This window comes from Clinocottus analis, unplaced genomic scaffold (assembly GCF_023055335.1).
Source record: "Clinocottus analis isolate CAN_PGR_092001 unplaced genomic scaffold, fCliAna1.0.p SCAF_2, whole genome shotgun sequence".
Classification (NCBI taxonomy): Eukaryota; Metazoa; Chordata; class Actinopteri; order Perciformes; family Cottidae; genus Clinocottus; species Clinocottus analis.
The window spans coordinates 18,403,526-18,427,110 of record NW_027175931.1 but is presented as its reverse complement, the minus strand read 5'-3'; the positions used below and the strand labels follow the sequence as shown (position 1 = coordinate 18,427,110).

Below are 23,585 nucleotides of genomic sequence, written 5' to 3'. Positions count from 1 at the left end.
ATGTGACGCCTTTAGAAAAACAATAGCCTGGTAAGTTAGAAATGCTGTGATACGTTGCTCTAAATGAGAGCTTTGTGATGAATTCAGGAGAGTCAGGGCTCAGATGGTCAGTGGCTCTCATCTCCACTGCGTCACATCCAACAGCCCTGATACACACAGATGAACCCACGCGTCCATGTACGGTAGCGCTGAAGGTGAAAGCTGCAGCTTTGAGCCGATAGAGAGGAAATAACTTCGCCCATCACGTCTCCCACCTGAGCCCAATTCCCTTGCTGCTGCTCGGCTCTCCGCCTTCCTCCCAGGACACATTGAACGGTCAGCACAGCCCAAGACCTTTAAGACAGACACTCTGAAAGCATATGAGACCCCACGTATAGGCCAACACGTAACAGTATCGCTGCGTTAATCATTTTATCTTTTGTCTGAATGTTTTAACTGAATGTTGCCTCAGCCCGAACGAATGTTTGGGTTTAACTTAAGAGATATCTGCAGTGAGATTTGCCGTCAATACAATGAAGGCGTAACGGAGCGCAAAAATGTCTGAAAAATCTAAACCGAAATTGGGACACAATGTCCCAGTTACTGGTTACTTTCACCTTTTTTCCTCAGTTAACTCCAATTGCACGTGGTACAGCTACCTCAGTGCAACTAACTGCGCGCGCGCGCACACACACACACACACAGGAGGTAAAATAGCTGCATGAATACGCAATAAAAGAAGTAAAATGAAAAGGTTGGCAGATATCTGTTTCTCTCTGCAATGTTTCGTTCAGCGAAAGATCAATCAATATGTGGAACAAAATGATGTGTAAATGTCAGTATTACAAATAAATGTATCAATAACAGCACATTTTCTGTTAACATCTTTTTATTAAAAAGCAAAAATCCTGTCAAATCTGTGGAATTATAAACCTGGGGGGAAAAAGTCAAATGGTTTGTTGGAACTCGCAAAAACCTGCGAGTATCTAAATGTTTACAACACAAGTATTTAAGAGTGTTGTTTATTCCATCGTCGTTGCCGATCCAAGCAGCAGTTGCTACGGTCCAGTGCTGCAGTTTCCACGTTAGCAGCCAGCTACAGTCATGTGTGATATTTTACTGCTGAGCCAAGTGGGTTGTAGATCGCCTGTTTGGCACGCTCGCAAATCACAGGCATGATTAATGTGGCGCAGTGATATTGTACAAGTCATTTCGCTCTTGCTCTTCCTCCCCTGCTGTGCATTACCGTGCTAATGTGACACTTTATTGATCCCTGTAGGGAAATGTTCCCTTCACAGCAAGGTCTAAGTGCAGGGTCAGGAAAGGAGAGCCTTGTGTGGAAGGATGTCGGCCGACGCGGAGGCTCAAACTGCTGGTTTGTGGTCACCAAACGCAACCTGATGTCTGTTGCTTCTACTTCAGCATGTTTCCCAATAAAGAGCAAATCAACTCAAATGGGACATGTAATTTATACAATCACAAATCCTTCACACTTTCTATTTCCCAACAAATTAACTAGAATGAGGCCATGCACAAAGAGGAAACGAGACGGTACACAACAGAAGAGATGTCTCCTCGCATTCAACACAATTAAGAGTTGCTGTAATTTAACTGAGGTGAGAGGGCTGTAATCAACATGGATTACATCAAAGTGTTAAAGGGATTTGATGGCTACCAAACCCTGACAGGATGGATTTAGCGAGGGAGGCTTTTAAGGCCTCTCGAGGGTCTGCTTGTGAATACATTATAAACTGTGCTTTTGTAAATGTGCTCCCTTCAGTGTTCAGATAGTTGCTCCCCTGAGTGTGCCGTCTCTGTGGACTGGACAAAGAAAGATGGAAGATATGTATTGTGTGTAATCCTCTTGAGCTACTTTACTTTTCTCCACAATAACATACAACGCTCGTGTCTTATTGACTCGTGCAGGCCCAGAAAACCAGATCACTGCGAGTCGGACAGAAGCGTTTCATTCATTTATCTAAAGTGTATTTCATTGTATTATTGAAGCAGGAAACGCTGCCTCAATTAATTAAATGTGTCATTAAGAGAGAGGATGGAAAACTATTAAGTGCAGAGTAAGGCTGCACAATTCATCTACATTTCATTGAAATCTCAAGATGTCTCAAAGATGTCTCAAAATCTCATCTTCTTCATGTCCTGGCCGACAAATCTTATTATACAGACTTAAGAAAACATCTTTGTTGAGTACAGATCCCTGCAACAACAACAAAAATGCAACAACAAAAAAACGCACCATGATCATTTTAATATATTTTTCAATGAAAATTAGAATTATGTAATAGTACATTCCCTCAAATATCGCAAATCATATCACAATATCAGTCGGAATAATTTATACGTTTTAAAAATTGTGACCATTATTTTAAGACCGATACCTGAACTTGTGATTGAGCTGATACGGAGCAGACTATGGAAGCCCATTTCCACCACAAAAAAAAGTCATAATTATAACAACAAAAATAATGAAAAAAAGAAGGCATAGTTATGAAACAAAAAAATACTTTTTTTTTTATAATTATGATTTATTTTCGTTGTTGTCATAATTATGACTTTTTAGGTTTTTATTGGTCATAATTATGACTTTTTTTCTTTCCGTTTTTAGAGATCCGGTACCAGTGCTAGAATAATGACTTCCTTCACTGCTTTCGGACACAGCATCCATTTTCTTTCCAGAGCCGATGGTGGAAGTCGCCCACTGCTCCCCGTAGAGAGCTTCCTGTGTGCAGACCCGATCCAGCCGGCTGCAACGGATCAGGTAGCAACAGACACGTGTAGCCGTTTCTCTGCAGTGGAAATGAGCTGGTGAGCGAAATAATGACGCGATGTCCAACCGGTGCGCCGACCTGCATACATGCACATACTGACCCAGCACTTCAGGCTGGACAGGAGGCATTTCCAACACTAATCATCTTCTCCATTGATTGATTAATCATTCAGTCTATAAATACAAGTAATCCTCCAGTCCTATGTTTGTGTTAATAAAGATATTTAGATATATACATCTAATTTTGACCCAGTTTAGAAAGGTGGATGGAGAAATAACTTTAAAATGCACTTGTCGAGCTTGCAGTCGCTCTTCTCTGGTGTCCTTTGTGTTGAGCTTTTTATTTAGTTTGTTTAATCTTCCCTGATCACATAAATCAACATCTCCAGGCTACTCCCGGTTATAAAAACACTTTACATGTAAACAAAACTCCTTCATCAGACAAGCTTTTGATTTCAGAACTGATTCCCACCGTCTAAACCCTGGAAGGCGGATTATCAAAGTGTTTTCTTTTTCTTTTTGCTGCCGTCTACGGCGGAAGCTCCACAACGCGTATTCAAATGACTTCCTCTCAATCTCTGCTTGCTAAGATCTGTGTGGACAGTTGGCAATAAAGGGTTAAGCCTTTAATTCTACCACAGTTCAAAAGAGCATTGATTAGTGAGGATGGATGGTGGCGAAGGTTGTGTTTGTTGTGGAGGTGTTGTTCATGGATAAAGAAGACCAAATAAAAACCTGCATTTTGTGCAACATTCGTTGATAAATGTATTTGAGAGCTGCAAGGTTGAATCTTCTCAGGTACGATTCAGGTATGATTTTAAACCTTTAACCTCACCGCCACTCGCTGCTCAGAGACTGCTTTCCCCCCCGGTCGTGTGCATCTGCAGCAGCCTCACAGATGAACGATCACCGTTTGTTAATTCAGGTCGCTAAGCCGCCTCTCTACGCTCTAATCTTATTATCAGCCCAAGCTGGCTTAAGCAGGGAGGGAGACAGGATAGACAAAAGTCACACACAAGAAGACATCATAATGTGACCACTGTCCTTTGACTCGGGAGACAATCGCATTACACTGAAAGAGAGAGACAGACCTGATAGTAATGGGCATGGTGACTGTGTGTCTGGTCATGACGGTTGTAATCTCTTCAATAATGCAATAAACCACCATTTGTATTCAATCTAAATACTTCCCTGCATTACGCTGTTTAACTCTCCATTTGCAAAGTTAAAGACCGTTACTGATTCCACATAAACGTCTCGATTTGAAGTTTCAAACCAACAATACAGTGGTCCGTAAGAAAGTCAGCTTGATATTGATAGGAACACCTGTTGTCAAATATCAAATGAGTGAAATAAAAATGTAAAAAACCAGTAGGTGCAAAAATCAAATGCAACTGTTACTATTTCAGTCAAGTTTGTTTTGTTTTTTTACACAAAAGCAGAAAGAGCATGGATGGTCAGAGCGTTTGGGATCATGCTACAGCATTACGCATTATCAAAACGCAGCATATAGGTTTAACAAGGAACTCAAAGAGAGACTTTCAACTCAACAGTTCAGGTTGCAATTGATTTGGGAATCCAACAACCGGTCTTGTGCCGTGAAGCACTAACCTGGTGAAAACGGCCCGTCCACCCTTTGTGTTGAAGTCATTTCAAAGGAAACTGTCTTCTAGGAAGAGAAGCCAGTCCTGAGGGCACAAACCATTGTCCCTGTCTTCAGCTAAACCAATTAAGTCTAAGTGTTGGTACACAGCTGCTGTCTCATCGCCCCACCCAGCGCTCTCAAAAGAAGTATAAATACACCAGTAAGGGATAGAAGTAGTCTCTTTATATATATTAAATACAGAAAGATTCACGCCTTACTCCACTTCAGGCCTACTTTACTTTCTCTCATGTTGAATGACCTATCCATCTAGATATTCCTTTGCAGATAGCACTCTTAGTCCCCGTTTACGCATATATATCTATATATATATAGATATATATGTATCTATATATATATATAGATATATATTTATACGGTTTGGCCTTTCATTTACACGAAAACGAAGGTTTTATCACAAAAAACGTTCATTGATAAAAACTCCAGCCAAAGTGGAGATCTATGAAAACTCAGTTTTCGCGCGTGCACTCAGTCAAACAGAGTTTTAGGTCCTCAAACGTCACCGTATGCGACTAAGAATGCATCACGTCATATATGAGCGTCCTCTGGACATACCTGGCATAGTTATGACGCCGCACGGTGGCGTATTCATGTAAACAGAAACGTGTTGGAAAACGATCTTGTGTGTACGATGTTATTTTTGAAAACTGAGGGGCAGAAATACTGAATTCTGTAAACACCCGGCTATGTGTAAATGTGGCCTTATACTGTAACTGCAGCCGATGTTTCTCACTCAAAGTGACTGCTACTTGTGGATAAGACGTCACGATTGGCTGTGGTGATGATCTTGTCCCGTTCAGCTGACTGCTCTCTGTGAGGTTATTCAGAGACAGAAAGCTGGTGGGCTAAAGTTCCAACAGTGAGTCACGTCCATACAAGTGCAGCAACTTGTAAATTGATCTATAAATCATTTAATTCCACAGTGCAGCTTTTCAAAAATGTATTTTTAATTTTACTAGACCATTCAATCGAGTGAAAAACATGAGTATTTCACGTAAAAACTGAAATGTAATATTTTTCTGGGGGAGTTGGATGTCCTTTAATCAGGTAGCTCTATAATTTCTGTGACTGCAGCAGCAACACTAATTTTCTCATTTCAAATCAGCGAGGAGGACACAGGAGGGCACTGATTAGGAGATCTAAATGCGCGGCGGTTGTTGCCAGGATTTTACTGGAGACTCCAGCAGGGTCTCTGTCCGGACTTTGTCCCTCTTTTAGGTAATTAGTCGGTTTCAGCGTGGAGAAGACTTAAATAATGAAATACTGTCTTAAATGCAACAAAACCAGAAGATGTTTTAGTCTGAATCATTGATTAATCACAAACTGACTTGCTACAATATGAAAATGGAGCACTGGTAATTTTAAGGGCATAAGGAGCTTCTTTTTTTTTGTCGTGATACATCTGCGATAAAGTTTTTTGCGGCAACTTTATTCTTCAAAGCTCGTCTTTGTTATGGATTAATATTGTGGCTCGAAAAGCTCATTTTGAAGCGCAAGGTGTGAAAAATGTTTCGCTTTTTATCGCTCGTCTGCAGGCATTTCTTTAATTAACTGAAACAATCCTGGCTGTATTTACAAAACAACTATATTCATACCTCCATCTATCATTGTGTGTTTCACTCAGCTATGATCTGTATCGCGTGTTCAGGATCTGGACTTGGTAAACATGATAGTCAGTAAGCCGCCTGGTCCGCTTCTCTTGGAAACATCAGTCACTCTGCTACGAAGAGAAGTCAGCGCTGGCGACCTTCTCATTTACTACATCGCCTCTAAACGTCTGGACAGCGTCCAGCTGGAGTAACATTTGTCAGCGTTGTGTTCATCACATGTTTCTTTGACTCCAGCGGGTGTTTGTTTTCCTCAACACTTTAAAACCAGACATGTTGTGGGGCCTTTCCTCAGCTCGACTGGAGAGCAATGACAGACACGAGACAATATAATCTGTTGGTGCAGTTTTCGCCTTCTCGCAGGTTTCAGAAATAATTCTTCATTTTCTAAGCAGACTTGATACCAGCGAAAGTTCATGACTCCTGCCTTCCCACCTGAAACGAAGTGCATTTGAAGTCTGAGCTCTGCCGGTGAAAGGTGCCATGGTTACTGGGCTTATCAGGTGTGAGCAGGTTTCTTAGAACCAGCTGTGTTCGCCAGATCCATTTAGAGGACCAACCAACCTCTGGGCTGGAAATAGAAATGAGAACATTTTACTCCTGCAAAAAAAAAATATATGTAACTTAATGCATGACTGCCTGCTGCTGCGTTGCTGCCAGAGCGACAGGAGAATGCTTCACAAAGCACTTCATGTGTTTGGTTCATTTCAATTCACGATTGCTAAATATGACGTTATTTTCAAAAGCTGTTTTCAGTACACTTGTGACTATTTCACTCAGGAGAGACTTGTTCCGAATTAACAAGGCATTTATTACGTTTGACACAACCATGAATAGTGCAGAGTCTTTTTGTTTGGCGATCGGACTTTATCCTGAACCAGGATAAACAGGGGGCAGTGACCTGGAGTTCTGACTCGGCAGAATCCCCCCCTGGAGTCCGGACACTGGTGGTGGTGGTGGTGGTGGTGGTGAAGAAGAGAGTTGCTGTCGTCCATCGATGACTGGGGATTATGACTGGCTGCTGCCTGGTGGTGACTGGGGTGGAGGAGGGTCGCCTTTGTTTGCTGCGAATGACAGCCGACAGCAGCAGAGCAGAGCACACATTTAAACTTTGACAGCAACGATACGATTGGCTTAGAGACAGTGACGCGTCTGGTTGATTGCTACACGGGGACGCCCCCCAGCTCAGCTGCTACGTCATGCGATTCAACTGAGATAAACGAATAACCCGTAGTGTAGGGTCTTCCTTCATGAACTACCGCTTAAGCTCCATTTCAGGGTGGTTCATAAAACTGATGCCACCCATTTACTGTGTAAGCAAGTGTCGGTTTATTCACTCTCCAATGATTTAGTCAGATGTGTATGCAGAAGTTGCAGTTTACAATCTCTCTTTACAATCTATGCCTGCTGCATGCTAATGGTTACTAAACCATTAGTATTGGAAAAGCTTAAATGTAAAAAAAAAAAAAAAAAAGGTCTACTAGGAAATAATATAGTCCTAAAAAAAGTTCTATCAAACTCTGTTGTAAAGACGGACGACTTTGATAAAGTTGTTAAAACATTGTCTACCTCTCTGAAACAAATTCTTTCTGCAGGAAGTAGAACGGCTGCTGCACAAAGTGTTTGTGACGACATGAATTACAGTCGCAGGATAAATAACCGACTATATTTCACTGCACTTCCATATAATCTAGTCATATACATTACTTGTAAAATCAAGTTTTATGCAAAATGAAAAACCCTTTTTTATGAAAATGACTTTATTAAAGCCTGGGTTTTTGATTATCTGTACTGTGTGTGAAAATGTTGGCATGCAATGTAACTGTGAAAAGAACTAACTATTAGGATTCTCACCTTTACAGGACTACAGTCGTTTCCGGAAGACTAACATCAGGAATAAAGCCGAGGAGAAACCCCTCTTGGTCACACTCACATCTGGAGCGGATTAGAAACCGGAGCCACCTGTCTCACCTTAAGTGATGATTAGGTCCTTACTCTGCGCAGCCGTCCCCATAAGCCAATTATATAACAGTTTGACATTTCACTAAGATTATAAAATACAGTTCAGCCTTGTATTCTGCTCAGTAGGTTCTTTCTATTTCAAGCATTAATATCCACAAAGGTTGTTTCACCATTGGGGCCGAATAGAGTGAAAATATGAGCCACAAATTAATCTGATGACAGCTGCAACAAAGACTCATGGGCTGAAAAATAAAGCGAGGGGAAAGAAACCAAAAGTTCTCTAACTTGGTTCTTTCAGGTTCTACCGATACAATCAGTGCAAAGGAAACCCAATCAAGTTCTCCCTCTTTACCTCACTGCTCTGGCAAAAAAAAAGCGCAGAAATCTTGAAATGTTGCTCAAAATTAATGAAAAACATGAATGGCGGGGATGCAAATGCCAACGAAGTTGAGAGTTTTGGCAGCGCACCAGTTGCTATCAGCTGTAGCATGCCGGTCGGCTTAGCCTGATAAGTCAAGCTCAGTGGATAACGATTTGTGTCAAACTGTATGCCATCCTACTGATACACTTCAAACACTTAATGTGCAACGGCATCATCCAAATGTTTAAGTTAGCAGGAAAAACAAGCGGCCTGTACCTCTCTCTCCACAGCGCTCAGGCAGATTTAGACCGAGCCAAAGTAATTACTTCAATAGAGGGTTTATCCCTGAATTATACCACACTCAAGTGTAGACAATATCGAATTTAAGCACAAGGTCAAACTGCACAATCGAAATGTATCAATTTTTTTTTTTTGTTATTTATTCTTACTGGCAATTTCGCCAGCATGTCAATGCCTTATCTGTTACGGTAAAAATGCTGGTCAGTTTAACACTTTCATTAATGAAAAAAGTATTTATTGTTATTATAACGTTTTTCCTTGCTGAACTGAAAACTAATCGAACCAAGACCGACATAAACCCAACCGTGACTTTTTGTGTATCGTCCCACCCATGGAAACAATGTTCGATTGCTAGCTTTCTAATGTTAAGTAGACGCAAGCATTCATTGTATTATTTAGGGGTGTCACGATACCAAAAATTCAGTAGTCGGTGCCAATACCAGTAAAAGAACAAGATTCTCGATACCAATATTCGAAACCACAATAAAAAAAGATCCCATGTACATGAACTTGAAACATGAACTTCTTTATTAAAATATTTGAAATTAATCAAGGCTACAACGTTAGCCGAATAGTTACGTTGCTAATCATGAGGCCGTTGTCTCTCTTTACTAGTTGCCACTTGTGTTTGTCCTCTTGAAAAATAAATCGGTTAGCTTGGCACATTTGACATCCTCCTCCTCTAATGTCTTTCTTTTTTTTCAACCTGGTTTTTTAAGCCCCTCCTGCCGTCTTCCTCCCGTTCATCCTCCCTGACGCGTATCGTTGCGGTCGGGCCGGCTCAGCTATCGGTAGCCTATCTGAATTTTCTTTTTTTTGTTGATAAGACGGGCTACAGACCGAAGTTCTCCCCTCCCAAATAGAGTTGGTTGGTTCCATAATGGACCGGACGATCGCTGCAGCCGCAGTTGCCATCTTTGTTTTCCGAATGTAAACGTCGACTCGAACACTGAAGCGTATATTGCCCCCATCAGTTGCCAACAGCTGGCATCGGCGCTTACGGTATTTACCGTACTTTAAAAAAATAGGCACCGTCAGCGTTTTGATATTTTAGTATTGAACGGTAACGTAGGTATCGGTTCTGGTGACATCCCTAGTATTATTACTAAATTAAGTTACTGCGGAGATTACTGAAACACAGGACAAAAAGAAAACAGAGAAGTTGTGTGTGTCTACAGACAAGCGTGCTCATAATGACAATGCTGGCATGTTGAGCCCAATTCTTCCTCAGACAACCGGATCATTTTGGTGTCAGCGGGTCATTAAAATCTATTTACAAGGACCCTGAATATCTTTTCCAAATGCCAAGGCAATCCATCCAATAGATATTCAGATATTTCACTTTCTTAGAAACCAAGCTTTCTTTGAACATTGCATAACACAATAGGGAGCAACATCACAGAGGCATAACGCAGTTGTAATGTGTGAGGAGGAATAACGGCAGCCTGTGCGGGCGAGTTGCCCCGCCATTACAGGATTGACCCGCGGGACCTTCTTTAGCCTCAGATGACCACGCCTGAAGCCTGTAAAGCCAGGTTACACCTCAAACCAGATGACAGCATTATTAATCTGGCTACAAAAGCCCTCCCCTCCATCTGGCGAGACGGTCGTGCAACAAGAGAAAGGACCAAAGATGCCTTTCGCTCCTTGATAAATAATAATCTCTTCTCTATGCGCTCCAATTCTGTCCTTTTGAATGGAAAAAAAAATCATCCTTTACCAGCTATCCCCTACCATTTAAAAACTAACCAATCACAAATACAGTATGGCAGGAAACTCATCCAGCCCTATGACACCACAGATAAAAAATCCATCCCCTTTTTCGTCACTATAATAGCCAAACTGGACCCGAATCCTCCAGCGTCTCAGAGCAAAACTCATCTGCTGCCACCAGGCAGCTCAGTTCCTACCTGCACTACAAAGTCAAAAGAATAAAAAAGGACTGTTTTCTTTCAGGCCAGTAGTTTTCACACATTTTACACACTGGAAATCCATCTTCTTCTTTGTATAAAAGCAAACATTTACAAAAAATTCTGATGAAAGTTCTTATTTTTATTTTTTCTACAGTCATATTGCATTAAAAATAGCCTCTGCAACTTCTTGCAATTACATTTGACGCTGCATTTCAGTAAGAAGAACTGAGCAATTGTGATGAGTCGCCTGTAAATTAATTTCAGCACATTGGCACCGCTTTCACCAGCATTAATAGTTGTTTTTTTTTGTCTAGAGTCTGAAGACAAACCATATGCCGCTGGAGACGATAGTTAGCGGCCGTGCATTGTGTGTGAGTACGCCTGGTCTCTGAAGTTCACACACACAGGTTTCTACCCAGAGCAATGGTCTCATTTAAAGAGGGAACGTGCCTCATTAGTGTGTGCCATTTTCCCAGGGTGCACTTTGTCTAAATCATCAAGACCCTCGCCCACGCCTGGGGTGTAAATAACACAGTCCTCCGATGCATCGTTTGTGGGCTAAGATCAACGGAGAGTTCGACCTGTGGACAATGCAAACACGCTTCCTTTAGATGCATTTTCCTTGTGATTTTAGACGCCGTGAGACTAAAGAGCCAAATGACGATCCAACTGGCCTCTTTACGACGTGTCCTGATGGTCTCTCTCGCCCGGTGGAGAAACCGGACTGGTCACCGGTGGCCACATCATTAGCCACATGAATATGGAGCGTGGGCGGAGAGGTGACAAGAGAAAGCACACCTGTCAGGCTGCAGCACCAGCAGCTCATTTATTCATGTTTAATTACACTGCAGCCTGCAGGTAGGTTTTAAGACAGATTTAATTAAATTAATAGAATATACAGTGACCTCTTTTCAACAAACCATCCTTCTGTCACGTGTACTTGATATTCACACAAACTGAAATTGAAGTAGGTTCTGGTTGCAGCTCTAGGTTTCCTCCTGCTGAGAGGATCCATATCTCACGTTACTGTGACTAAATATTCTCCCTTAAACACTGAAGGAGCGTCTAAATAGGCCGACATCAATCTCACAGCTGATTTTGCAGAACCATTCTGCGAGGAGAAGCACTCTGCAATGCTGAAAATAAAGCGTTAATCTCTAAGTGCTAATGTACATTTCCTTCCCTGGGCTGTTTTTTACATTTCTGCTTGTATTTGGAGGAAAAAAAGAGGAAAAACCATAAGAGGTGACTGCTCACCGGCTCACGGCCTCACTTGAGAAAAAGCCACTAATGTTCATACACAAAACATTACCTCAAGATGAAACCTACAGTGAAAAGATCATTTCAGTACTGAGCTCCATGCGTTTCCCTTGGTAACTGCTGCAGCTGGATGCGCACATGTCTAATCAGCTTAAGTGTTTTTTATACACAGTATCTAAAGATGCCATTAAGCGTGCTAGTTTTTAAAGAATATATTTTCACAATTTCAATGTAATTGACAAGACGGGCGTCTTTTTTTTCCTCCAATATATTTCCAAACTCCTGCAGAAAGGATATTATTACTCCTTCAGGCAACAAGTGTGGTTTTCTCCTGTTCTTCTGGTGCCTGCGTGGGCTTCTTATCCTCCTAATTGGCGACTCTTAATTGCCCCGTGGGTAAGTATGATTGTCTGTATGCGTGTGATTGAGGCCGTATGTATCCCACCTCTCGCCCAATGCCAGCTGGGATCCACCCAACCCGACGCAAATATTCACAACAAAAAGGTTTCGTGAAATCATTGTGCGTTTTGAATCTAGATCAAATTAGGGTGTGCATACTCTTCCGACGTAAGCCTTCCTCTGAGTGATCGCCAATACATCCTCACTAATCAAATCAATTGTTTCACCGATAAACTCATTAGGCTTTTATTGATACTTAAATAAAGGTAATTAGCAGAACTAACTCTTCTGCTCTGTGAAAGAACGTTTTTCTTCTCTTTTTTTTTTTTTTTTTACAAATGAAGCTTTTTTAGCTGGATATTCACATTATTCTGACAGTCATGGAGTTTGAATTAATGCTTTAAAAGGTTCCCGACTGAAAAAGTATGATGCAGAATATTATTGGACTGTTCTAGTGTGCTGTGTGTGCATAGCAAATGACTAATGCAGCACAGCGCCAAACATCAAAGAAAGCCATTCGGCAAGAAAAATGCTGATGAGTTGGTGCGTCTGATGTGGGCGAAGCATGGACGCTTCATTTCGTGTGCATCAGCTAAAGTGTACAAATTATTTTACCTTCATAACAGTATGGAAAACACAACCGGCTGATACAAACAGAACACACACACATGCATTTTTGTTCCTGTAATCATGATGTGAATTGCAAGACAATCGGAATTCTTGTCACTCTAAAATCCTTCTGGGTTTATATAACTGCCTGTATACATCAGTGGGAACATGGTTACTCTGTAATTTAGATTGTTTAGATCACCTGCCTCAAAGTCACCTGTCAACCTCCACTACTGTAAATGTCACTGGGTGTGAAGGGGAACATGCAGCAGCAGCTGTTGTGTAGAAACTAGGGCTGGGCAAGTTAACGCGTTAATATCGCGTTAACTTTTCAATCGATTAACGGCGTTAATTATTTGATCATGCGTTAACTGCATGTTGGGGTTTTTTTGCATGTTTTTTTGGGGGGGTTTTGCAATGGGAGGGGCTTATCACTTTAAATCTCTCCCAGACGGCGTAGTTCAGACCTGGCGTCTCACGGCTCTCCCAGTCCTGCCCGCATGAGGTCAGTCAAACATGAAAAATTAATTCCCTCACAAGGACCCTTACTACTTAACAGTACCTGTTCAAAAAAACTATACATATATTTATAAACTATATATGTATGTATGTTAACTTGTTGTTGCTCCAGAGTGCTGTTGTATTGTTTTGGTAAAATTACTTTAAAATAAAAGCTGCAATACACTAGTTTTTTACTTCATTGTTGAATTTGGCGCAAAAATCACGCGATTATTTTTTTTCAACTTTGCCCAGCCCGAGTAGAAACTATTATTTTTTTTCTAGTGTGGCGAGCATGGACCAATTCGACCTGGTTTTACATGAGAGAATCCTGTAAAGGCTGCTCTGGCTCTTTCTTCCTCTGTGCGCTCTGCAGGGGTCTCTCAGTGTGTTTGACACACACACACACACACACATACACTCACACACAAACACACAAGCAAACACATACACACACACAAACACACACCGGATCAATTAGGCTCCCACACACTGAGTAAGTCTAACAAATGTAACCGCTCTGGAAACTGATGGCAATTTACCAGTTTGAGTCAGAGAAGATAGATAAAGTGACTCAGAAGACGCACAGTGCCGGGTTGTTTTCTCCCCAGCGGATTGTTCTGGTGACGAGGCAGTACAATGACCAAAGTGTTTGTAGTGACACATAAAACGGCACCTTTTCCACCGCTAGGTGTAAGAATGAACACTGGTGTCACTCGGTAGCGCCATCAGGGGGCGGGGCTGTCCACGGCTATTCTGATGCAGTTGCTGGCCCCCGTCGTGACTCACATGTGCATTTCATGTACAGGCGTTTATCCCCTTAAAGCTATACATTTGTCTTTTTAAGGGAAAAGTACCACACCTACTGGAAGAGAAATGACTCACCAACACGTGATTAGGGCCATGTACTCTCTCATTATTTCCTGTCACATATTTACTGAATGGACTTTTTTTTACCCACCTTTGTTAATCCTTATTGATATTAAAATGAGCAAGATGCCATATCCGGTTAGCATAAGAACAACAAAACAAAGCAAACTCCATTTGATGGGGATAATTCTGTTGGAGAGGTTTGGGGTCCTTTTCTAAATGTACAAAAGCTCTTTCCAAAATGACTTTTTACCCGCTATTACAAACACACACTTTGGTATCCTGGAGTACAAACTCAAAGGCAGCTGGATTGACTGTTGAAGTCTTTGACTTTGACTTGTGCTCCTCCAGATCTCTAGATGTCTGAGGCTCTTGATTGCCGGACTCTGGTGCCTGCCGAGGCCGGCCAAAGGAAAGCTTTGCACTAACAGTCCATTCTCATGCAGCTCTCAGCCGGGAACGATGTTTGTTCCAACGTTGGACGACAGCCAAACAATTTCTTGTTCAGTTAATCATGCTCTAATCAGAATTACCCTAAGCTTTGTGAGTTATTCTGTAAAAAGGGATATAGCTGGCTCATAAACATCAGCTTGCACCAGAGCCTAGTGGCTACGGTCTCATTACCAAGCAGCCGTCACTGAACACAATCAGCATTTCAACAACCCGGCCAAAGAGAAATGCCGTTTTTCAACAGGAGGGGGGTGAGGTACAACTAATTCCACATTTACACTGCCCGGAGCCAAAACACATCGTCACTGTCCTCAGGCCAGTTTGAGCAATCTGATCGGCACCGGTAATGTGTGTGTGTGTGTGGCACAACTACAATGTGATTTATTACTGTCAATTGTGAGATGTTAAGCATCCATCTCAGAAATGAAAGAATCCTGCAGGCAGCCAAGTATTTAACAGATTTATTTTAGCGTTCAGCAACCAATTAGCCATGGGTCCCGTCATGTAAAGCCAGTGAGCTGCTCCGTTTCATCGATTCCAGCTGCGTCTACTTTGCTCATGTGAAGTCGGTCGTGCGTTACGGTTTCATGCTGCAGTTTCTCAATTTGCTAATTGTGAAGTTTCTGACAAGCAGGATTGTGTTTTTTTATGGAGGGGTAATCAATAGGCTTAGCTGTTGTCAAAAAATGTGAAAACAAATCCATCATACACATTTTTTTTTTAAAAATACATTCTATCATCAGAACAGGAATCAGCTGAAGCCGCAAAAAAAATGAGTTCATTCATTTGTTTCATTCCATCGAGCAGCACCAAATCAAAGGGCGGCTGATGTAACGTCACATCGAGTGGTTTCTCTGAAGAAGCCCCCAAGAACAACGCGGATGTTAAGCCAGGTGTCCTCTGCATTGTTAGAGCACCCAAATGTGAGTTGAAGATGGACACAATGTCTCTTTCTGATACTCTTTCTGATGGCTTTTCCAATGCTGCTCCTCAGTGAAACCTGACTTTGAACTAAACAAATCCTAATATAAAATGACACAAGCTGAAACAATCTCTAATTTCCACACTCGAGCAAAGCCAGTGGCTGTTAAGAAACGATGGAGCAGCACAGTTGACAGAAGCAGAATTGGTCAATTCAGTAGAGCCAAAGAAGCCATTTAGAAATTGAGAATATTTAACACATCTCGTCAATATTGTCCGTGTTCGTTTGTGATCATTTAAAGTAATAGCGAGGACAGGAGGTCCAAATGTAGCACAGAGTCCAAAGGGAAAGTAGCTTCTTCTTCTACCAGCGTGTGTGGTGCGGAGAGAGAGAAGAGAGAGAGACAAACAGAGAGACAGAGTCTTATCTGAGTGGATAAAGACTGTTAAAGGACCGGGCTAGCTAGCTGCCAAGCCAGCTGGCCAGAGCAGAAACAGACAGAAAGGCATGAGGAACTAATGGGGAGAAAATAAGTTAGAATACATGTAATGTATTTGAGAAAACCAATTACATCATAAGATAGATATAACTTGTAATTATTTACAGCTATACCTTTCTGATTTTATTTAGGCCAGCAGAAAAGCCACTGCTAAACACTTTCAAAACATTGTATTTGTCAATTTTCTTTCATATTGTGGCATTATTAATGAATTATGTGTTATTGATTTATTCATTCATTCAACAACAACCATATATATGCAAGCCAAACCAGTTTGAACTTTGACTTTGAACCTCAGAGACCCAAAATGTGACTGCTGGGATCCAGAAATATTTTTAAACGACGGCCCACTCTTTCAGGTAGACTCATGTTTTTATGTCAATGTTCAACCTCACAAGGGGCAATAACCAGAAGAAGAAGAAGAAAAAAAAATCCAACAACACTTCCTTGAAATATATGTCAGGGCATTCAACCATGCAACAACATTATGCCCTCTTAAGAAGACGAGTACTCTGATGTGTGCTTAAAAGGAGACCTCTGGTAAATCCACAAGCAGTACCAACAGCCAGGGCAATAAAAAGTTACATATTTCATGAATTGTCAGTGTGCTTGTTCCTGCATTTATATTCAAAATGTAAATAAAGAAAGGATGAAGAGGAGGAGGAGGAGGATTTCAGATTGACACGTTTGGCAGACTAATAGCTCATACTGCCAATAATATGAATCTGAGCAATGCATTTAAATATATTTACACTCAGGATGTAAACGTGATGTTAATGCAAACAGTGCACGAAAGAGGGCAGGCATTAGCAGCGTATTGTACATTTATGACTTAATGAACTCTTCAAAGTCACACAGCTCGCTCTTGAATGGACCAACACTGCTTTTTAGGGCTCACTATGATTCAAACGTGGAAGTTTTGACGACGGGAAAAGCTTTTTCTTGACTTTCCCCGTATACATGTTCTTTGAAAACCTACTTTCCACGACACTAACATGATCCGGTGGCACGCGCAGGCTGCCACCTGCCACATGCCACCTGCAGCGCGCGCTCTAATGCCCCGGGGGAGTTAATTAGCTTACCTTGAAAAATCCATATTAACATCAGCGTGGCTCGAAGTCTTGTCTTCACCTCCATGGCGCAACATCCACCGGCCGCTCCAGCACACGGGGAGCTCCTTTTTAAAAAAAGAAAGAAAAAAAAAAGTTGACAGCTAAACACCGTCCTCGCTCCTCAACCGCGGCTTAATGGTCTTCTGGTGACAATTAACTGTCCGCAGTTAAACCGGCGCGGCAACGTGAGCAGATGACGCGTCCCCTCCGCCCTGCAGGCCGCCTACAGACAGCGGCTGACATCGCAGAGCGCGCGGGCAGCTCTGCTAGCCTTCACTTCGCAAACCTCCGGGAGCATTCAGGTTTTCTTTTCCTCTTTCCCTTTTTTTTAACTCTATGTTTGGTCCGACCTGCTTCACTTCTGCAGCTTGAGTGCGTCTCTCTCTCTCTCTCTCTCTCTCTCTCTCTCTCTCCCTCTCTCTCCCTCTCTCTCTCTCTCTCTGTGGAGCTTATCGACCTGAACGAGCTGCTCGGTGACGCCCCCTGGCAACAAAACCTCGACTGCACAAATAAATGCTCTTTAATAGGCTGTTAAACGGTTAACGAGGTTAATAGACAAGAGTCCAACCAATCGCAGCATGGTATTGACGGTGGGCGTGGTTGTGCCAAAAGTTCTGTAATACAATTGTTGAGTTTCTGGACTCTTTTTACCCTACGCTGTTTTCTGTCAATTATATTGGCAGACATCTTCTCTAAATATGTTTGAAGTTTGCATAGTTTCTGTGAATTATGTGTGTACAAAACTCTCTCACCTAAAATTACAGTACTGCAGTACTCTCAGAACCAGAACCATTTATTGTAATGTATGTTAATCTACATACAAGTACTGTGTCATGGCGGGTGGTGCATAACATTAAACATTAAGCAATGCAAGAAATGGGAGCATGTTTAAATTAAAAACATATAAATTAAAATAAAGTGCTCAGACAAACTTTACTTTAAGGTGAAATGTAAGTGTGATGTAAAGTGTATAAGTGCAATAGGTGTAGTTGTACTGCATATATTTGAACAAACATCAACAATTGACTAAATGACATATTGTAAAAGAAAGACTTTTGATGTAATGATGAAAGACTTAAAAAGTTTTAGATTAAAAGTTGATCTAATACTTAACCTTAACTGAAGTCAATGACATATTTTTATCTTTTGTTTGTTGCTTTTACATTCGGGTGCGCTAAAGAGAGGATATTGTACATCCAAATTGTGTATTAGTCATTGTTCTGGAGATGACTGTACTTTGGTTTTACTGAAAGCAAGTGCAGTGTTGGAAAGTGTCAACAAGTGACCACAAAAAGAAATAAAATAGGTTACACTGTTTCCTCTCTTAACAATGTGTTTGCAGCTTTAAAGTTAGTTTCACAATGTGAAAGTGTTTTGTGTCTGCAGGTGCGTCTTTCTGTTCAGTCCAAGTCCAAATCTTTCATCGTGTGTGGGGTAATGTTTTTTTGTGTGTTTTCCCTGTGTGATAGTCTCACACATCCCTGCACAGGGCATTTAAAATGAAAATAAGTGTGTTCACTTGCTCTTATCCACTTCTACATCACTGCAACAAAATGTAAACCATTAAACCTGTTTTATGTTATTTTGTTCTGTCCAACAATCTATAAAAAAAAAGAGCACTGACATCATCACATATTAGGCTGATATGGCAAACTCGTGAGCAAACGCTTGACAGCAGATGTAGAGGAAGATGTGGAGTGTTTCTGGTCTTCGGATCAATGTAAGTCCTTTTAGCTCAGTTTTGGTCTCCACCAACTCCTGAAGGAAGTTTAACTGCTCTACAGTGTTCACCAGCTGGACTCTAACTTTGTGTGTCCATCGTTTGGCACTGAGTGGTTAGTTCACAGTGAATCTCTAGAGGTTTTCCTTTTTAAACTGCTTCTGGACTGCTGAAGAGAGAAGTGAGACTGAACCAAAACCATGAAATGAAAGACGCTGAAACGCTCTGTTGAGCTGAGGGGAACAGAAGAGTCTGATGGTGCTGATTACATTCTTAAATTGATAGTGGACTTGCTTGTTTGGGGGCTTTTTTTTTTTAAATGCCCTTAACCCGCTCTGCTAGAAACAGTGAAACACAGTAAAACAGTGAGAAAAGGAAAGGTCTGTTTTGTCTGTGACTTTGAAGTCAGCATCAAGGTGAACACATCTGTGTTGATGGTGGCTTTGATGTGACTCTTTTACAGGCAAATAGTGCATCCTATTTCATCTGCAAACATTGAAATAACGAAAAACTCCCCCCAAACTACTCTCAAGTACACTTAGTTCCATATCGATATAACGTCAACTCAATTATCGTGCATTGCCTGATATATATTACAGGAGCAGTTGCAGGTGGAAATCTCACAGGAACAAACCGCTCAGCCACTTAAACAAGAGAACAGGAGACGCTGTGGGGTTTTACATTGTCATGTCCTTCCTGGGTCCCAGCTCGGCTCGAAATAAATGGGTTGTCGGGTGAAATATTAATGTGGGTCGATGTGTTGGATTTTTAATGCCATATAATGGATTTCTTTACATGATATTAACACTTCACGTGTTTTCTGAGAGCACTGCCTGTGAACCTTTGCATGCACTGAAGTTCCCAATTAAATACCATGACATTTTGTTGGTTATTTTGTTTTATTTAATGTGATTAAATGTTATAATCCTGATTCCTTCATGTTGCTCTTAAATTGTTGAACTTTCATCTATTGTTATCAGATTTTAGACCTGGTATTTTTTTTCTAATAAGGGTTCTTATACTACTGGGTGCCTTACTGTGAGAAAGATAATTACAGTAGTATCAGCTCAATGTTTAGGAGGAAATTACACTGTACTCTCTTTATTTATAATGACTGATTGCCTATATTAATTGTAGAGTGCAGTTAAATAATATATCTGGATACTAGAGCAGAAAAATAGGGGAAAAGGGGTATCAGCGTTGATATTGCACATTTTTTAATAGTATTATTTTAATTAGGAATCAGGATGTATTTACAAATACAATCCCTGAGGGAAACTCTTACATTACAGGACTGTGGTATGAGACCTCAGTGGTATGCTTGGAAATAATATATATGAAAATAAAGACTCTTTTCTGTCAGGTCGAAGTACCTCCAGCTACTAAGCTGCACAGTGATCAAGTCCAGCTCTGAAGAAATGATGCAAAACAAACACTCTGACAGTTTCTCCTGCTTTCTTCATAATGGAAGTGCAATCGACTCACCCTTGAAACAGAAGACACTTTTTCTACTTTGGAGCAGTTTTGTGTGTAATAAAACTAAAACTGCAGCTGGAGATCCCCTGTGTGTATCAAAGTATGACTTTTACGTCTATGGTTGTGTGCAAAAAATGTGTAAATCTTGTGTGTAAGAAATTGGATGTCACTGCGAGATGTGAATAATTGATCGCTTAAGTGTGAAAGAGGCAGCGATATGAAACTGCACAGCTCGCATGTTCAAGCCTCTCCGACCCTGTGACGCATTTAATAAGCTACATTTCCAGCAGGTCAGGTATATTTTACAAAGCAAAAATGTGACAAAATACTTCACCACCGGCCCTTTCATGCGAGTATGCACGTGATTTACAACTGCACAAAAGCGATAAGAAACGTCTCCGTGCTAGACTTCTTCAGTATCTCTGTGATTTGTGTCACTTTCAGCAGCTATCGATATGAGGAAAAACACTCCCTGCAGTCTTCCTGAATACATTCATTGTTAAAGTTCACGGAGATGCTGTTATCTTGCTGCCAGCTGCAGGAAGATGTGGTTAGCCTTGAAAGTCTACCTCTAGAATATCATGACTAGACTTTCTACTTGTTGCACTTTGCTGCACTGTATTTTACTCTGAGTGAAGACATCAACATGATGGATTACTGTTATTTAAAGAAAGGGCAAAGAAATACAATTAATTTTATTCTTTCATGCCATCTAGTGGTCGACACCTGAAGCACTGGTTCTCGACCTGCTTGTCTATTTTTATTTTTAAGGGTTGGTGTGCTGCAGGTAATAAAAAAAACACACCGTGGAACAGGTCAGCAGTCCCTCACAGGGCTAATCCAGAATGACAGACACTCGTTCACACTCTTGCTTGTGTACCTGTTGGCAGCTTTAGTCCTCTCTCTTGACCTGTGTGGCTTTGGACAGAGGGAGGAAACACCCAGAGGAGAAATCCATGTGAGAGCACGAGAACCTGCAATGTCCTCTTGGAAAAGGCCACAGTGGAGAATCAAACATGTGATGTTATTGTTAATTAACAGCAACTATGTTTCCAGAGAGTATTGCTGTTTAAAATGAGAAAGGGATAGATGAGAAGAAGAGAATCTTTATATAAAGAAACACAAATGAAGTATGCTATTAAATGCTATAGGGGTTAGATCATTTATTTTCATGTCATTTAAGCTTCATTTCTGCTGCTTTTTAAAGGATAATGCTGCTATAACTTTATACTTATATCCTTGCCGATCAAATCCCAAAGCTAATGTCTCTCACTCACAATGTCTGTTCTGTTTGAAACGGCAAGTATGCATAGTGTGTGACCTCAATAACCTCAATAATCAGGTCCATATTTAGAGAAATGTATGCATGGAAGAATGCAATTGCTGATAAGAATTTAAATGGAGCCGTATCTCCAGGAAAAGCGTCATTATTTGTCACTCTTAGCTCTGTTGTCGCCACTTGTCTGTTGGCTCCATACATCATATGGGTGTTGAACCAACACAACTTTTGTATGAATCCTAATGTTTAAAAAAAATACTGCAGAGGTCAAAACTCCATAAACGTGATTGTTCAGTATCGCAATAATGTTGTGCTCCAAGCTACACATTCATGCTGATGTTTTGAGTTCTCCTTGCACATCGCAGTAGGAAAACTTGTTCATGTTGAGAGTCAGCTACACTTCTGTCTGTGTGAAGTGGCGCTGAAAGCTAATTTATTTGTCACAACACTAGCGTACTTTGGTTAAGCACTGGTTTAGCATGTTCCCCCATTTAGCTCAGCATGTTAGCATGCTAATATTTGCTCATTACAATATGAAGCTCAGCTGAGGCTGATGGGAATGTCATTGGTTTGTCGTGACTAAAAATACCAAATATATCAGGCTGCATTTCGGGAAAATGTATAAAATGAGGAACAAGAAGTCTACAGTGTTTTCATCTGAAGTAACAGTCCCGCTACACTGTAAGCAAAGTACTGTCTCGGCTTTAAACATTTAACTTTCCGCTCAGTGAGCACCCCCCAAGCACAAAAATGTTGGGTTTGATACTCCTATACTGAGAGCGAACATGTGTCTTTTAAGATACTTGGTATGAAATTCAAGGAGACAATTAGGCGTTTCAGAGTCAAATTAATGTTTTAGAACATTTTATGCTCCACATTAAACACAAACACTCAAAAAGGAGATACCAGAGCAAATGTGGTGACGAAAGTGCTCTCTGAAAGCATGCAAAATCTAATTTAAAGTACATGTTCATGTCTTTGACTTATTCTGTCCTGCAGTGTTATATTCTGTGCATATCACGCCTTAATTTGAATACCTTTGCCAAATTTGACAGCACATCTAGTATAAATGTTCGTGAAACAGCGTTTAATTAGTTTAAGTTTGCTGATAGACAAGCTGGTTTACATTGATAAGTGTTTTCTGACAAACTCCCCTCACCACACTGCCATTTCCTTTGAAAAAGTATGCATGAAGGTCATAAGGTTTTTTTTTGGAAGGATGTGAGTAATTATGAAGGTTGACATTTGGATAAATGACATCAAAAATCCACCTACACCAAATCTGAGCGAACGTAGTAACTTCAGTGACCTCTTCAATAAACCCTGTCTCTTGGTGAATACAGCAGCCGGGCCTGAAGCTACGCTGTAATCTCGCATGGGACATATTTGACACCGACGCAACGAAAAACCAGTAGCGTGGCAGGTAAGCAAAATAAAACAAAAGTAAGTGAGCGATTTTGAAAATGCCAAAGAAATAAAAAGCATCCATCATTTCTGCACCCAATAAAGTACCCGCATTTCATTTAAATGCAATGTTCTCTCTTGAAATATCAAAGTTTATGGGCGATCAGAGTGCTCACAGTGAAATCGGAGCTATTAGTTTGCTGTGGACACTGACTGCTTCCTTCCTGCGTTTCCATTAAAAATGTAGGACTCACACTGACACGCTCATTTTGTGCAGCAGCGGAGCGCTTTGACAGACGGGCCGGTAAATAATCTCACAGGCTATACTTGAGAGAGTGTGTGTATGTGTGTGCGTGTGTGCGTGTGTGTGATGTTGGACGTGCGCCACGTCTTTGCCGATATGAGCCCTCTGCGTGATGGGCCTGCTGCCATTCATCACTCTTTACCTTCATTACAAGGAAGATGAGATTTGGAATATGCGCATAAAGAATATGAAGATGACCTTGTGCTCGTTTGT

The 23,585-nt window shown here is 41.1% G+C and overlaps 1 protein-coding gene across 1 annotated transcript in view; it reads right to left on the bottom strand.

Moving 5' to 3' along the window:
• esamb (endothelial cell adhesion molecule b) overlaps positions 1 to 17,596 on the bottom strand; it is a 34,175-nt gene extending 16,579 nt beyond the window's left edge. Inside the window, exon 1 of the mRNA XM_068585391.1 lies at positions 17,160 to 17,596. Within this exon, the coding sequence (XP_068441492.1) occupies positions 17,160 to 17,214 (55 nt within the window). The 5' untranslated portion in view covers positions 17,215 to 17,596. The remainder of the gene's footprint in view (positions 1 to 17,159) is intronic.
• Between the last annotated feature and the right edge of the window lie 5,989 nt (positions 17,597 to 23,585).